Raw genomic sequence first — 16319 nt, 5'->3', positions numbered from 1 at the left:
TCCAGAATTACCAACACCTCTTCCCTACGTACCTCAATGCCATCTATTCTAATAGCCTGGGTCTCAGCATTCTCCTCCACAACATTCTCTTTTTCCTGAGTGAATACTGACGAAAAATATTTATTTAGTATCTTGCCTATCTCTTCAGACTCCACACACATCTTCCCATCCCTGTCCTTGACTGGCTCTACTCTTACCCTAGTCATTCTTTTATTCCTGACATACCTATAGAAAGCTTTTGGGTTTTCCTTGATCCTACCTGCCAAATACTTCTCATGTCCCCTCCTTGCTTGTCTTAGCTCTCTCTTTAGATCCTTCCTCGCTACCTTGTAACTATCCATCGCCCCAACTGAAACTTCACACCTCATCTTCACATAGGCCTCCTTCTTCCTCTTAACAAGAGATTCCACTTCTTTGGTAAACCACGGTTCCGTCGCCCTACGCCTTCCTCCCTGCCTGACCGGTACATACTTATCAAGAACACGCAGTATCTGATCCTTGAACAAGCCCCACTTATCCAGTGTGCCCAACACTTGCAGCCTACTTCTCCACCTTATCCCCCCCAAGTCACGTCTAATGGCATCATAATTGCCCTTCCTCCAGCTATAACTCTTGCCCTGCGGTGTATACTTATCCCTTTCCATCATTAACGTAAACGTCACCGAATTGTGGTCACTGTCCCCAAAGTGCTCTCCTACCTCCAAATCTAACACCTGGCCTGGTTCATTACCCAAAACCAAATCCAACGTGGCCTCGCCTCTTGTTGGCCTGTCAACATATTGTTTCAGGAAACCCTCCTGCACACACTGTACAAAAAACGACCCATCTATTGTACTCGAACTATATCTTTTCCAGTCAATATTTGGAAAGTTAAAGTCTCCCATAATAACTACCCTGTTACTTTCGCTCATATCCAGAATCATCTTCGCCATCCTTTCCTCTACATCCCTAGAACTATTAGGAGGCCTATAAAAAACTCCCAACAGGGTGACCTCTCCTTTCCTGTTTCTAACTTCAGCCCATTCTACCTCGGAAGAAGAGTCCCCATCTAGCATCCTCTCCGCCACCGTAATACTGCTCTTGACTAGCAGCGCCACACCTCCCCCTCTTTTGCCTCCTTCTCTGAGCTTACTAAAACACCTAAACCCCGGAACCTGCAACATCCATTCCTGTCCCTGCTCTATCCATGTCTCCGAAATGGCCACAACATCGAAGTCCCAGGTACCAACCCATGCTGCCAGTTCCCCTACCTTGTTTCGTATACTCCTGGCATTGAAGTAGACACACTTCAAACCACCTACCTGAACACTGGCCCCCTCCTGCGACGTCAAATCTGTGCTCCTGACCTCTATACTCTCATTCTCCCTTACCCTAAAACTACAATCCAGGTTCCCATGCCCCTGCTGCATTAGTTTAAACCCCCCCCAAAGAGCACTAACAAATCTCCCCCCAGGATATTTGTGCCCCTCAGGTTCAGATGTAGACCATCCTGTCTGCAGAGGTCCCACCTTCCCCAGAAAGAGCCCCAGTTATCCAAAAATCTGAATCCCTCCCGCCTGCACCATCCCTGCAGCCACGTGTTTAAATGCTCTCTCTCCCTATTCCTCATCTCACTATCACGTGGCACGGGCAACAACCCAGAGATAACAACTCTGTTTGTTCTCATTCTGAGCTTCCATCCTAGCTCCCTGAAAGCCTGCCTGACATCCTTGTCCCCTTTCCTACCTATGTCGTTAGTGCCAATGTGGACCACGACTTGGGGCTGCTCCCCCTCCCCCCTAAGGACCCGGAAAACACGATCCGAGACATCACGTACCCTTGCACCTGGGAGGCAACATACCAAACGTGAGTCTCTCACGCTCCCACAAAATCTCCTATCTGTGCCCTGACTATAGAGTCCCCAATTACTAATGCTCTGCTCCTCTCCCCCCTTCCCTTCTGAGCAACAGGGACAGACTCCGTGCCAGAGGCTCGTACCCCATGGCTTACCCCTGATAAGTCCCCGTCCCCCCCACAAGTATCCAAAGCGGTATACTTGTTTCTCAGGGGAACGACCGCAGGGGATCCCTGCACTGACTGCTTTTTCCCAGTCCCTCTTACAGTTACCCACCTATCTCATGTCCCCTCCTGGCTCTTCTCAGCTCTCTCTTTAGGTCCTTCCTGGCTAACTTGTAACTCTCAAGCGTTCTAACTGAGCCTTCACGTCTCATACTTCTCTCCAGGAGTGACTCCACTGACAAATAGGGATATGTTATACCAAAACAAACTTTATTATTAACACAGGATTAACCCCATCAACATCCAAGGAATAAACAGCATTGCAATTAACAATTAAACAGTTCTTTTTAAAAAAGCTCCCCCCGCCCCCGCTTCTAAAATTTCAATAAAGCAAAATCCATACACAGGTCAAATGCCAGTATGTAATGTCAACACTTAGTGGCTTACAGACTTATTCACAATGTTCCTGAAGAGAAGCTTTCAGTCTGAGAAACACACGTTTCCTCAGAACCCAGAGCTAACTCTAAAAACAAAACTAAAAACAGACACAGGGCAGGGCTGAAAACGAAACTAAAAACGAACTCGCCCCCTCCCATGAGTGACATCTGCCCTGCTGTTAACTCCTTAATCACAGCTTTAACAGACATATAATCTCGATTCCGTAACCGGTTTTAATAAAATTACTGCAACAGATGTATTGAACAACATATGTAAACATTTGCTACATTCATCACATTCTAGTGAAATAAATTCTTCTGAAGCGTTATTTGGCCTGGGGTAACCGCATCCGATTTGGCCCCATTGCAACTTTCAGCGTTTTGTCTGCCCTAACCACCCCACCCACATGCCCACAAGCAAAAGAAAGGAATCTCCAAATGTATCTCACCCTGTAGCAAGCGCTCCTCCTGTTGGGTGAAGGTGGAGTGACACTGGCGTCGAAGCCGAGGAGAAGTCCGCACCTCGCTCGCCTGCCTTCCCATCTCAGACGCGCCAAGGTGAGATGAATGCTCTAAACAGGGAAACACAAAAAGGACGAAATGAGGACCAAAAAAAAAAAAAAATGCAATCGAGCTCCCAACCCAGACACAAGACCAGCAGCCCATGATCAGCGCTGAACTGCAAACCTAATTGGAACGGTCAGCAGCATCGCAGCCAGTAATACAGTCGCCTTTGAATCATAAGATTCCAGGTTCAAGTCCCATTCCAGGACTTGAGCACAAACATCAAGGCCAAAACTGCAGCGCAGTCCTGATCGGAGTGCTGCACTGCCCCCCCCCCCCCCGCCCCCGAGACACTGAACTGAGGCCTCAGCTGCTTCTCAGGTGGATGTGAAAGATTCAATAGCGCTATTTCGAAGCTGGGGGATTCTCCCCAGTGTCCTGGCCAACGTTCACCCTTCAATTATAAGAAACGGATTACCTGTTAATCGTCACTTTGCATCTTTGTGGGAGTTTGCTGGACGTAAATTAACTGCCACGGTTCCCGCGTTAGTGACTACACTTGCAAGAACCTGAAGTCGGTGCTGTAAAGCAGTAAAATGGTTGTGCAGTGCTATATAAATGCAAGTCTTTCTTTTTTAATTTGGATCAACCCCATTGAAGTATCATACTGAAGTGTAATCCTTCAGAGGTACTGACTCAAATACTGAGAGAGATCTGCACCTAATCCTGGATTGCACCATCACCAGTAACCAATGCACAACGGTCAGACACAGCTGCCCACATACCTTGCCAAGTACAAATACCAACATGAGGGCACAAGTGGGGCGCATTCCTCCACCCTGCTGTGCCAACATTACAATGACACTAAAGCAAAATGCTGCAGGTGCTGGAAATCTGAAATCAAAATTTTAAATGCTGGAAATGCTCAGCAGGTCTGGCAGTATCTGGAGAGGAAAACAGAGTTAATAGTACAGGTCAATCACCCGTGAGCAGAACTAATGAAAGGGGCGGTCCTCGGAACGTGAGAGAATGCCATAGTGAGTGAGTGCCGTAGTGAGTGGGTGAGTGCCGTAGTGAGTGAGTGAGTGCCGTAGTGAGTGAGTGAGTGCTGTAGTGAGTGAGTGAGTGACATAGTGTGTGAGTGCATGCCGTATTGAGTGAGAGTGCTGTAGTGAGTGAGTGCATGCTGTAGTGGGTGAGTGCGCGCCGTAGTGAGCGAGTGCGCGCCGTAGTGAGCGAGTGCGCGCCGTAGTGAGCGAGTGCGCGCCGTAGTGAGCGAGTGCGCGCCGTAGTGAGTGAGTGCCGTAGCGAGCGAGTGCCGTAGCGAGCGAGTGAGTGCCGTAGCGAGCGAGTGAGTGCCGTTGCGAGCGAGTGAGTGCCGTTGCGAGCGAGTGAGTGCCGTTGCGAGCGAGTGAGTGCCGTTGCGAGCGAGTGAGTGCCGTTGCGAGCGAGTGAGTGCCGTTGCGAGCGAGTGAGTGCCGTTGCGAGCGAGTGAGTGCCGTTGCGAGCGAGTGAGTGCCGTTGCGAGCGAGTGAGTGCCGTTGCGAGCGAGTGAGTGCCGTAGCGAGGGAGTGAGTGCCGTAGCGAGCGAGTGAGTGCCGTAGCGAGCGAGTGCCGTAGCGAGCGAGTGCCGTAGCGAGCGAGTGCCGTAGTGAGTGAGTGCTGTAGTGAGTGAGTGCTGTAGTGAGTGCCATAGCGAGTGAGTGCCGTAGCGAGTGAGTGCCGTAGCGAGTGAGTGCTGTAGTGAGTGCCGTAGTGAGTGAGTGTCGTAGTGAGTGAGTGATGAGTGCCGTAGTGAGTGCCGTAGTGAATGAGTGAGTGTGCCGTAGTGAGTGAGTGAGTGCCGTAGTGAGTGAGTGAGTGCCGTAGTGAGTGAGTGAGTGCCGTAGTGAGTGAGTGAGTGCCGTAGTGAGTGAGTGAGTGCCGTAGTGAGTGAGTGAGTGCGTAGTGAGTGAGTGCCGTAGTGAGTGAGCGCCGTAGTGAGTGAGCGCCGTAATGAGTGAGCGCCGTAGTGAGTGAGCGCCGTAGTGAGTGAGTGCTGTAGTGAGTGCCATAGCGAGTGAGTGCCGTAGTGAGTGAGTGCCGTTGCGAGCGAGTGAGTGCCGTTGCGAGCGAGTGAGTGCCGTTGCGAGCGAGTGAGTGCCGTTGCGAGCGAGTGAGTGCCGTTGCGAGCGAGTGCCGTTGCGAGCGAGTGAGTGCCGTTGCGAGCGAGTGAGTGCCGTAGCGAGCGAGTGAGTGCCGTAGCGAGCGAGTGCCGTAGCGAGCGAGTGCCGTAGCGAGCGAGTGCCGTAGTGAGCGAGTGCCGTAGTGAGTGAGTGCTGTAGTGAGTGCCGTAGCGAGCGAGTGCCGTAGCGAGTGAGTGCCGTAGCGAGTGAGTGCTGTAGTGAGTGCCGTAGTGAGTGAGTGTCGTAGTGAGTGAGTGATGAGTGCCGTAGTGAGTGCCGTAGTGAATGAGTGAGTGCCGTAGTGAGTGAGTGAGTGCCGTAGTGAGTGAGTGAGTGCCGTAGTGAGTGAGTGAGTGCCGTAGTGAGTGAGTGCCGTAGTGAGTGAGCGCCGTAGTGAGTGAGCGCCGTAGTGAGTGAGCGCCGTAGTGAGTGAGCGCCGTAGTGAGTGAGCGCCGTAGTGAGTGAGCGCCGTAGTGAGTGAGCGCCGTAGTGAGTGAGCGCCGTAGTGAGTGAGCGCCGTAGTGAGTGAGCGCCGTAGTGAGTGAGCGCCGTAGTGAGTGAGCGCCGTAGTGAGTGAGCGCCGTAGTGAGTGAGCGCCGTAGTGAGTGAGCGCCGTAGTGAGTGAGCGCCGTAGTGAGTGAGCGCCGTAGTGAGTGAGCGCCGTAGTGAGTGAGTGAGTGCCGTAGTGAGTGAGTGAGTGCCGTAGTGAGTGAGTGTGAGAGTGAGAGAGGGAAGAGGGAGTGAGTGAGTGAGAGAGGGGTGTGTGTATGAGAGTGAGTGAGAGAGTAAGAGAGAGAGAGGGAGAGACGTGTGTCTGTGAAGAGGGGGAGGGAGAGAGAGAGAGAGAGCGAGAAAGAGGTGTGTCCGTCCCCAATGTGCATCAGCTATCCAGCATAAAAATGGCAAAATGTAAGATTTCAAAAAATAACTAAACTTTTTAGTTTGCCCACTCCTAAAGTGGGTATCTATGAGGTCATGGGAGGATGGTGTGGCCAGGGGTTAATATGAGGGGGCCAAGTAGTCGGTGAATGTCTGTGTGACTGTGTGCCTCTTAATAATATGTGTAAAGATATAGCTGAAAACGACTGGTTTATTTTTGATTTGGGTGTAATCCGCAGCTGGAAAGGTTTAGCAAAACCCACTTTCAGGAAGGGAATCTGTCACCGTGACTCCAGACCCACAGCAACTCGAAACTGCCTCTGAAATAGCAACAAGAGTGACCCTGTTGTCAAGGCAACTGGTCATCACCTTCTCGAGGACAATCAGGCGTGAGCAAACGACGCTGGGTCTTGCGATGCCCCCGTCCTGGAAACCTCATCTCTTGCAGCTGGCAGATTCAAAACATGACAAAAGAAAAAACAGTTTACGTTGCTGAGTGAAGATGGTGAGGCACCAAACAATCTCAATCTCCAAATACTCATCAACATTTTTGGAGTTGCCAAAGAAAGGTGGAGATGGCGACAGCTTCAAATTCCAAAGTGTGGACATCACCAACAATCTGTCCTGGTCCACCCACATCGACGCCATGACCAAGAAAGCAAAACAGCGCTTATACTTCCTCAGGAAATTCAGCGTGTCCACATTGACTATTACCAATTTTTACAGATGCACCATAGAAAGCATCCTATCTGGCTGCATCACAGCCTGGTATGGCAACTGCTCGGCCCAAGACTGGAAGAAACTGCAGAGAGTCGTGAACACAGCCCACCCCATCACACGAACCTGCCTCCCATCCATTGACTCTGTTTATACCTCCCGCTGCCTGGGGAAAGTGGGCAGCATAATGAAAGACCCCTCCCACCAGGGTTATTCTCTCTTCCAACCTCGTCCATCAGGCAGGAGATACAAAAGTCTGAGAACACACACTAACAGATTCAAAAACTGCTTCTTCCCCGCAGTTACCAGACTCCTGAATGACCCTTTTCTGGACTGAACTGATCTCTTCACTCATCTTCTCTACTGAGTAGTACTACACTCCGTATGCTTCAGCCAATGTCTCTGACAATGTATTTACATTGTGTATGTATCATCTGTCCTGTGGCTTTTCACGTATGGAACAATCTGTCTGGACTGTAGGCAGAATAATACTTTTCACTGTACCTCGGTACATGTGACAACAAATCAAATCCAAACTGGGGCAAAGGTACAGTACAGAGAGGAGCTGCTGTTTTTTTTGCATGAAACATTGGACTGACTGCTCTGCAGGATTACAAGATGCACCGAATACAGGGACAGAAGCTGTGAACACAGATCATCATGTAGCCTTCTCCCAACACCGCCACAAAGCAGATTCATGAGTCACTGATCATATTTCCTGTGCACAGATTTGCTGCTATGTTTGCCAGCGCATCAGCGGCAAATAGCCTCAAAATAAGGGGAAGTAGATTTAGGACTGAGTTTAGGAGGAACTTCTTCACCCAAAGGGTTGTGAATCTATGGAATTCCTTGCCCAGTGAAGCAGTAGAGGCTCCTTCATTAAATGCTTTTAAGATAAAGATAGATAGTTTTTTGAAGAATAAAGGGTTATGGTGTTCGGGCCGGAAAGTGGAGCTGAGTCCACAAAAGATCAGCCATGATCTCATTGAATGGCGGAGCAGGCTCGAGGGGCCAGATGGCCAACTCCTGCTCCTAGTTCTTAAAACCTCAACTAAAACTTGTATTTATGCAGCACCTTTAGCACGGTAAAATATCGGTAAAGTCAGCTCTCCCCCTCAAAAGGTAAAAGCAGCCTATGGTCACCTATGGGGACTATGGAGATTTTACTTCTCTATATAACAGCAAAGAAACAACAGCAAACTAAGTTTTGGTCTCTAGATAACGAGCCAAGAGTGGGTCAACCATCTGGGCCAAAGGCCAACTCAAAAGAGCCAGTCTTGTTGAATGAGCTATCAAGAACATGTTTATAATCAAACGCTTATTTCAGCTTTGTAAAGTTGGTTGTGGAAGTTGGATGCTTTGCCATTTATTTATTTATACAGTTAAACTATGAGGCTCTCTCTGGAGTGAAGCACAGCGAAATCTTCCTAGACGACACAAATAATTGGCTGTGGCCGCTCCCTGGTCACAGCCGTCCTGGCTCTGAACGGTATCGCAGTTGAGTCACTATGCAAACAAGTTGTAGGTGCATGCAGTACTGACTGCAGGCGACACCCGAAATCAACCTGCATCAAAATACGTTCATCATGCTTGCAAAATGTCTGGGCAGCAGCATTATACTAATATAGTCTGATTAATGAAGAATGGACCACGTAACGTCAAACAGGGGCCAATTGTTGGCCTAAAATAGGATTTATTCCTCTTTTGACCCAACCAAAAGGTTGCCAATAAGGAGGAACCTCGGCAAAAGGGTAATATAAATATACTGTTTAAAAAACCCAAAAACATTTTGATTGAAGTGACATTTCCAAGGATGAAGATACACTCCCAGGCGCCCTTAGTGCCCGCCAGTGATGAAGTGCTTCGAGAGATTGGTCATGAAGCGCATCACCTCCATACTCCCAGAACGCCTTGATCCACTGCAATTCGCATACCGCCGCAACAGGTCCACAGCAGACGCCATCTCCCAGGCTCTACACTCATCCCTAGAGCTTCTTGACAACAAGGACTCCTACATCAGACACCTATTTATTAACTACAGCTCCGCCTTCAACACCATAACCCCAGCCAAGCTCATATCAAAGCTCCAAAACCTAGGACTTGGCTCCCCAATCTGCAACTGGATCCTCGACTTTCTAACCCACAGGCCATAATCAGTAAGAATAAACAACAACACCTCCTCCACAAAAGTCCTCAATACCGGGGCCCCGCAAGGCTGCGTACTTAGCCCCCTACTCTACTCCCTGTACACACACGACTGCGTGGCAAAATTTGGTTCCAACTCCATCTACAAGTTTGCTGACGATACGACCATCGTGGGCCGGATCTCGAATAACGATAAATCAGAATACAGGAGAGAAATAGAGAACCTAGTGGAGTGGTGCAGCGACAACAATCTCTCCCTCAATGCCAGCAAAACTAAAGAGCTGGTCATTGACTTCAGGAAGCAAAGTACTGAACACACCCCTGTCAGCATCAACGGGGCCGAGGTGGAGATGGTTAGCAGTTTCAAATTCCTAGGGGTGCACATCTCCAAAAATCTGTCCTCGTCCACCCACATCGACGCTACCACCAAGAAAGCACAACAGCGCCTATACTTCCTCAGGAAACTAAGGAAATTTGGCATGTCCACATTAACTCTTACCAACTTTTACAGATGCACCATAGAAAGCATCCTATCGGGCTGCATCACAGCCCGGTATGGCAACTGCTCGGCCCAGGACCACAAGAAACTTCAGAGAGTCGTGAACACCGCCCAGTCCATCACACGAACCTGCCTCCCATCGATTGACTCCATCTACACCTCCCGCTGCCTGGGGAAAGCGGGCAGCATAATCAAAGACCCCTCCCACCCAGCTTACTCACTCTTCCAACTTCTTCCATCGGGCAGGAGATACAGAAGTCTGAGAACTCGCACGGGCAGACTCAAAAACAGCTTCTTCCCCGCTGTTACCAGACTCCTAAATGACCCTCTTATGGACTGACCTCATTAAATCTACACCCATGTTGCATCTGATGCCGGTGCTAACGTAGTTACATTGTGTACCTTGTTTTGCCCTATTGTGTTTTCTTTTCTTTTCTATTCATGTACTTAATGATCTATTGAGCTACTCGCAGAAAAATACTTTTCACTGTACCTCGGTACACGTGACAATAAACAAATTCAATCCAATCCAATCTCAGCAGGCCTGGGGCATAGTAGCAGATACCTCACCAGGTGAGGGACAGGCAGTCAGGCTGAAGGGCCCCATTGTATGGCCACCTGGACTAGGCCCAGGAGCATTTCCACGTACAACTATACACATCCCAAACCGATGTGAAGCACTGACTCTGCCAGGCCATGGATATTCACAGACTCCCAGGCCATCTATAAGCAGCATAACCTCCTGCTGCACAGGACTGCCACGTGCTGAACCCTTTATGTCAACTCCTTGATGGGCAAAAAAAAGAGGATTCCCATCCCGTGTGTGGGGCACTGCTGCCAGCACAGCTGCCCCTCAGTGCCAGGGACCTGGGTTCAATTCCGGCCTTGGGTGACTGTGTGGTGTTTGCATGTTCTCCCCGTATCTGTGTGGGTTTCCTCCGGGTGCTCCAGTTTGCTCCCACAATCCAAAGATGTGCAGGTTAGGTGGATTGGCCATGCTAAAATTTCCCCAGCGTGCCCAAAGGTTAGGTGGGGTTATGGAGAAAACTGCACAGAAAACCAGTCCAGGCAGAATGGAATAGCATGAAGAGGATTCCTTTTTTTAAATAGAGTATCCAATTAAGGGGCAATTTAGCATGGCCAATCCACCTACCCTGCACATCTTTGAGTTGTGGGGGTGAAACCCATGCAGACACGGGGAGAATGTGCAAACTCCACATGGTCAGTGACCCGGGGCCAGGATCGAACCCGGGTCCTCAGCGGCTTAGTCCCAGTGCTAGCCACTGTGCCGCTTGCCAAGCCCTGAAGAGGTTTCCTCAGAAACAGAGCAAGTTATGGGTGAGATTTTCCAGCAGAACACAGCAGAAATTTAACGGGGGAGGGAAAGGGGTCAATTTTAATTAATACGCCAAAATGGTGAATAGGAAAACGGAGAGTGGATGGCCACTGTTATTGTCCTTTGGGAATTTAGTCATGTGGTATTATACATCAAGTCACTGCACAGGCGGAGGTTCCTATGCAACCATTTGCCCATGCTCCAAGACAGAAGCAACATGCATTGGACACAAAAGGGGGAGGGGGAGCGAGCGTTAGGGCTCAGCCTCCAGGCGGTAAGGCTGCCACTCATGGACAGATGAATGCCACACATGCCCAAGAGGCTGGCATTACGAGGGTTCCCTGTACAATGATGTACAAGATTGTTCAACATTCGCAGTTAATCAGTTGCACCGAGAAGTGAATCCAGCAACTCTATGGCAGAGTCTACGGGAGGCGAGATGCCTTTCACCTGGAGAACCTCACTTCAGGGAATCTCATCAATGCCCCACGCAAGATTCTAACGGGGTCACTTTCACACAACTTCGGACTGGTTCCAGGGGTGCACAGGAAGGGGCCTGGATCATTTGTCTATCTGCTCAGCTAAGGAAAAATGGAGGAAATCAGAAGAAAAGGCAACAAGAAAGGTGTAAGAATGTTCACAATCATAAAGAGACCGTCTTCCTCTTCCCTTCGTGGTTAAGTATCATAGAATCCCCACAGTGCAGAAGGAGGCCTTTCGGCCCATCAAGTCTGCACTGACCCTCCGAAAGAGCATTCCCCCCAAGCCCACTTGCCTGTCCTATCCCAATAATCCCTTAACCTAACCTACACATCCCTGGATATGAAGGAGCAATTTAGCATGGCCAATCCACCTAACCTGCACATCTGTAGACTTTGGGAGGAAATCAGAGCACCCGGAGGAAACCCACGCAGGCACTGGGAGAAAGTGCAAACTCCACACAGACAGTCACTCAAGGGCGGAATCGAACCTGGAACCCTGGTGCTGTGAGGCAGCAGTGCTAACCACTGTGCCGCTCCCAATAGTTGACATTATCCATTGACCTCAGGCCTCATTCACTTAACTCACCAACAGGAAAATGTACAGTACTGGAGGTGGCTGTCATTGTGTCTGTGCCATAGTTAGAGGAGGAAAGATAAGGGCAGCACGGTGACACAGTGGTTAGCATTACTGCCTCATGGAGCCGTGGTCCCGGGTTCGATCCCGGCTCTGGGTCACTGTCTGTGTGGAGTTTGCACATTCTCCCCGTGTTTGTGTGGGGTTCGCCCCACAACCCAAAGACGTGCTGTGTAGGTGGATTGGCCACGCTAAATTGCCCCTTAATTGGGAAAAACAAATTGGGTACACAAAATTTAAATTTAAAAAAAAGAGGAAAGATCGACAGGTGTAGATAGGTTGACAAACTTTAGAAACAAAAATAAAGTGCTTTATTAAACACTTTGCCAAACAATTATCAGCAAGTGATTCTCATATAACAATACAGGGGCAGTACAGGGGCTGGTTTAGCACAGGGCTAAATCGCTGGCTTTGAAAGCAGACCAAGGCAGGCCAGCAGCAGGGGTTCAATTCCTGCAGCAGCCTCCCCGAACAGGCGCCGGAATGTGGGGACTAGGGACTTTTCACAGTAACTTCATTTGAAGCCTACTTGTGACAATAAGCGATTTTCATTTCATTTTCAATTCCAACCCCCCCCCCCCCCCCCCCCCCCCCCCCAATCAATTATCGTGCGGCACAACCTCAGCAAGTCGGTGTTCGGATGTGCCGCAGGTGTGTTGAGGCTCTTGCACATTATCCTCATGTCTCTATGGGTCTCACCCCCACAACCCAAAGATGTGCAGATTGGCCACGCTAAATTGCCCCTTATTTGGAAAAAAATATTTGGGCATCTAAATTTTTTTTTTAAAAGTGTGACTCAGCGCCTCACCCAGGCTCCAATCTACGGCCAGAGATCAAGGTGAAAGCAGAATATTAAACCCAACTCACTTTAATCGCCTGCTCTGCTGCAGGAGGTTGGAAGAGCCCCGACTTCATGAGGCTTCTCCCAAACTGAGAAATAGTGCATGGAGCAAGTGAGGAGGGGGGAGGGAGGAGGGCTAATTGAGAGATGTAAACCCCAGCACCGACATGGCTGGCAAAAGCAAAGCAAACTTTTCTGAGATTCTTTCCCTCCATCAAACACGCTGCCCACTCCGAGACAAGCCAGAAGCTGCAATGGAATGTGCTTCAGTGCAAATACCAGTAAATGGGCAACCCCAGTAGTATTGCAAAACAAAATAACCTCAATTACACGACTTTTATCCCCTCGGGCCCCGCAGCTCTTGCTGGAAAGTTATCCCTCGTGGTTGACTCGGAAAACAATCGCGAGTTAACCCAATCCACTGGGAATAGGCTGTGCTGATGGTGAACAGCCATTTAACTAGGTTCCACCCAAATGCTTCTCTGTCTCTCACACACTCACCGTACACATTGCCTTACCTGCTCTGTACAGACAGTGGATCACGAGCAGCGGATCCTCCGTTCCAAACAATATCATTTCTCGCTGATGGCTCATGCTCAGAAGTAGTGTTCCCCCCACCCCTCCCCACTCACTCCACTGTGAATACACTCCTGAAAAGGTTTCTGTGAAAAGAGTGCCACTGCTCAGTATTCGGGAATGTCCTGGCGTGGGCCCCTCCTACTATTTGTTAGATAGTGCCAACGCATATGAGCTCACAGCCTGAACCGGGACAGCCTTGAATACACAAAGCCTGTGAACTTTACCCTGTGTGGCCAATCACTTAAGTTTCTTCAGCAATCAACATTAACCCTTTCACTAACTTCTTTTTTTAAACAATTTGCTGCACAAACTTTCTTTTTACAGGTCGGAATACAAGAAGCATTTTTCTGTCTTCTCTTCACACGCATTATTTTCCAGGACCTCAAAACCGGGAGGCGGGGGAGGAGCTTTACTTCCCTCAACCTTCCCACCCTCACACGGCCAAGTTAGAAGCTAGCTCCCTCGAGCATTCAGGCACAACTGCTGCAAAGTCAACGTCAATAGGTGTCACTGTGCCCGGTCGGCCGAAAGTCACCTCCCCGACCTGGTCCTCTTCGCTAAACTCTCAAATGGCCAACGTTTCAGGGAAGGACAAGGCAAACACTTCAACTGCAGTCTGAAAGCTCGCCTCAAATTCCTGAGCATTGAGATTAATGACTGGAAGGAGTTTGCCACCAATTGTTCAAAATGGCGACTGCCTACCCACCACACTGTGCCACACTGAGTCACGATATTTTCATGAGGTAGGACAGCAGCAGAGAAGGCAAAAGGAAGCAAATCCTGCCCTCCGGGTCCCACTACCTTGTGGAACACCCTGTCCCATGAGTCCAAATGTTTGTGTGTCTGTTCAGTCACATGAAGACCCCCGGCAGAAGCTCACAGCCCCCAGTAGATGTCCTCACGAATCGAAGGACAGCCAGCACTGACAATCAGGGGTTTTAAAGCTGAAGTCTGGTGTCATTTCCCAATGCACATGGTTCTCTTGGCTACTCTCAGAGAAAAGAAGGGTCGGCCATTAGGCCCGTCGAGCCTGCTCCACCATTCATTATCATGGCTGATCATTCAACTCAGTAACTTGTGGCCGAATTCCCTCCATATCCTTTGCCCTCATGCTGTATCAAGCTCCTTGTTGAACAATGTTTTGCCTCAAAGTGTTTTCTGTGGTAGTGAATTTGACGCCGACCACAGTGGCAAGCACTGCCGCCTCCCAGTGCCAGGGACCCGGGTACAATTCCGCCCTCTGATGACTGTCTGTGCGGAGTCTGCACGTTCTCCCCGTGTCTGCGTGGGTTTCCTCCGGGTGCTCTGGTTTCCTCCCACAATCCAACGATGTGCGGTTTAGGTGGATTGGCCATGCTAAATTGCCCCTTAATGCCCAGGGATGTGCAGGTTAGGTTAGGTTATGGGAGTACGGGGATAGATATGGGTAGACACTTGTAAATGGGCAAAGTGCTCATTCGAAGGGTCGGTGCACTCTTGATGGGCCGAATGGCCTCATTCTTCACTGTAGGGAGTCTATAATTCTATGAAGTTGCAATCTGGCTGAAGAAATTTCTCCCCCTCTCAGTCCCAAATAGATTGCGACCCCGGGTTCTGGACACACCCACCATCGGGAACATCCTTCCCGCATCTACCCTGTCCGGTCCTGTTAGAAGTTTAGAGGTTTCTATGAGATTCCGTCCTCGTTCTTCTGAACTCTGGCGAGTACTATCCTCAGGGGGGTGGGAACCGGAACAGCAGGCCATTAAGTGCAGAGACTGGGGAAAAAGTGAGACGGAGATAAACATAGTGCAGAGTAAGAGCAGGCGGAGGGAAGGCGGAGGGAAGCTGGAGGGCTCAGCAGGACTGCAGGTCTGGTGTGCGTTTGTTTCAATGCAAAACACATAACAGGTAAAACAGATGAACTGAGGGCTGGGATTACTGCGTGGAACTATGATGTAAGTGCAATTACAGAGACATGGTTAAAGGAGGGACAGGACTGGCAGCTTAACATTCCAGGATATCGTTGTTTTAGATGGGACAGAAAGGGAACAAAAGAGGAGGGGGAGTTTCATTGCTGATTAGGGAGCAGATCATAGCTGGGTTGAGGGAGGACACATTGGAGAGAGCTGGTCATGAGGCATTATGGGTGGATATACGAGGATGGCCCATTCTCACAAAAAGGATCCAAAGCAGCCAAAGTTACAAATCACAATCTATTTAGGACTGAGAGGGGGCGAACTTTCTTCAGCCAGATTGCAACTTCATAGAATTATAGACACCCTACAGTGACGAATGAGGCCATTCGGCCCATCGAGAGGCACCGACCCTTCGAATGAGCACTTTGCCCATTTACAAGTGTCTACCCATACCTATCCCCGTAGTTTACACGTTCTCCCCGTGTCTGTGTGGGTTTCCTCCGGGTGTCCCGGTTTCCTCCCACAGTCACAAAGATGTGCAAGTTTGGTGAACTGGCCATGCCAAATTGCCCCTTCCTGTCCAAGAGGGGGACACGGTTACAGGGATAGGGGGGGGATTGGATCTAAGTGGGGTGCTCTTTTGGACGTTCGGTGCAGACTCGATGGGCTGAATGGCCTTCTTTTGCACTGTAGGGATTACATAATTCTATAGGATAATACAGTTTTAATGTCTCCAAGCTGAGGTTCCCTCGGTTTGTATACCAGGTAATTACTGGGGAGAAGACGTTGAATTTGTTAAAACACCAAAACAATGCTGGTAGGGACGGCTGGGAGGGTGCAGGAAGGGCCACACCAGCTGGCCAAACAAAGCACAGCGTCCCGCTTTCTAAACTTCGACACTGCCCCGACTGAGAGGAGAAAGTGAAGGGCTTAGCTGAAGGGTATATCTGAGGGGGGGCCGGCTCCTCCAGGTAAAACATATATACCTGCGGTGCAGTCACAGTCAAGAATGCAGGTGGTCATGGCGACTGTTGTTTTAAACACAGCAAAATCGAAAATTCAGTAATAAATACCAACAATTTGGATTCACAGAGAGCAGAAAACATCAGGGCAGCCACAACACTAACCTCAAACAATCACCAGCTCGACTTTCTGACATGCACACAGATCGTTTGAACATGAATGCTGAATACCAGAATATATCA

General features: G+C 49.5%; 1 protein-coding gene across 1 annotated transcript in view; it reads right to left on the bottom strand.

Annotated features, from left to right (window-relative positions):
* LOC140403820 (myocardin-related transcription factor A-like) overlaps nucleotides 1-16319 on the bottom strand; it is a 271655-nt gene that overhangs the window by 198310 nt on the left and 57026 nt on the right. The window contains 1 exon segment of the mRNA XM_072491982.1: nucleotides 2885-3007. Coding sequence (XP_072348083.1) covers nucleotides 2885-2978 — 94 coding nt within the window. The 5' untranslated portion in view covers nucleotides 2979-3007.

This window comes from Scyliorhinus torazame, chromosome 29 (assembly GCF_047496885.1).
Source record: "Scyliorhinus torazame isolate Kashiwa2021f chromosome 29, sScyTor2.1, whole genome shotgun sequence".
NCBI classification, from domain to species: domain Eukaryota; kingdom Metazoa; phylum Chordata; class Chondrichthyes; order Carcharhiniformes; family Scyliorhinidae; genus Scyliorhinus; species Scyliorhinus torazame.
Note: the sequence above shows the minus strand (reverse complement) of the source record. Positions and strands in the feature narration are given on the sequence as shown.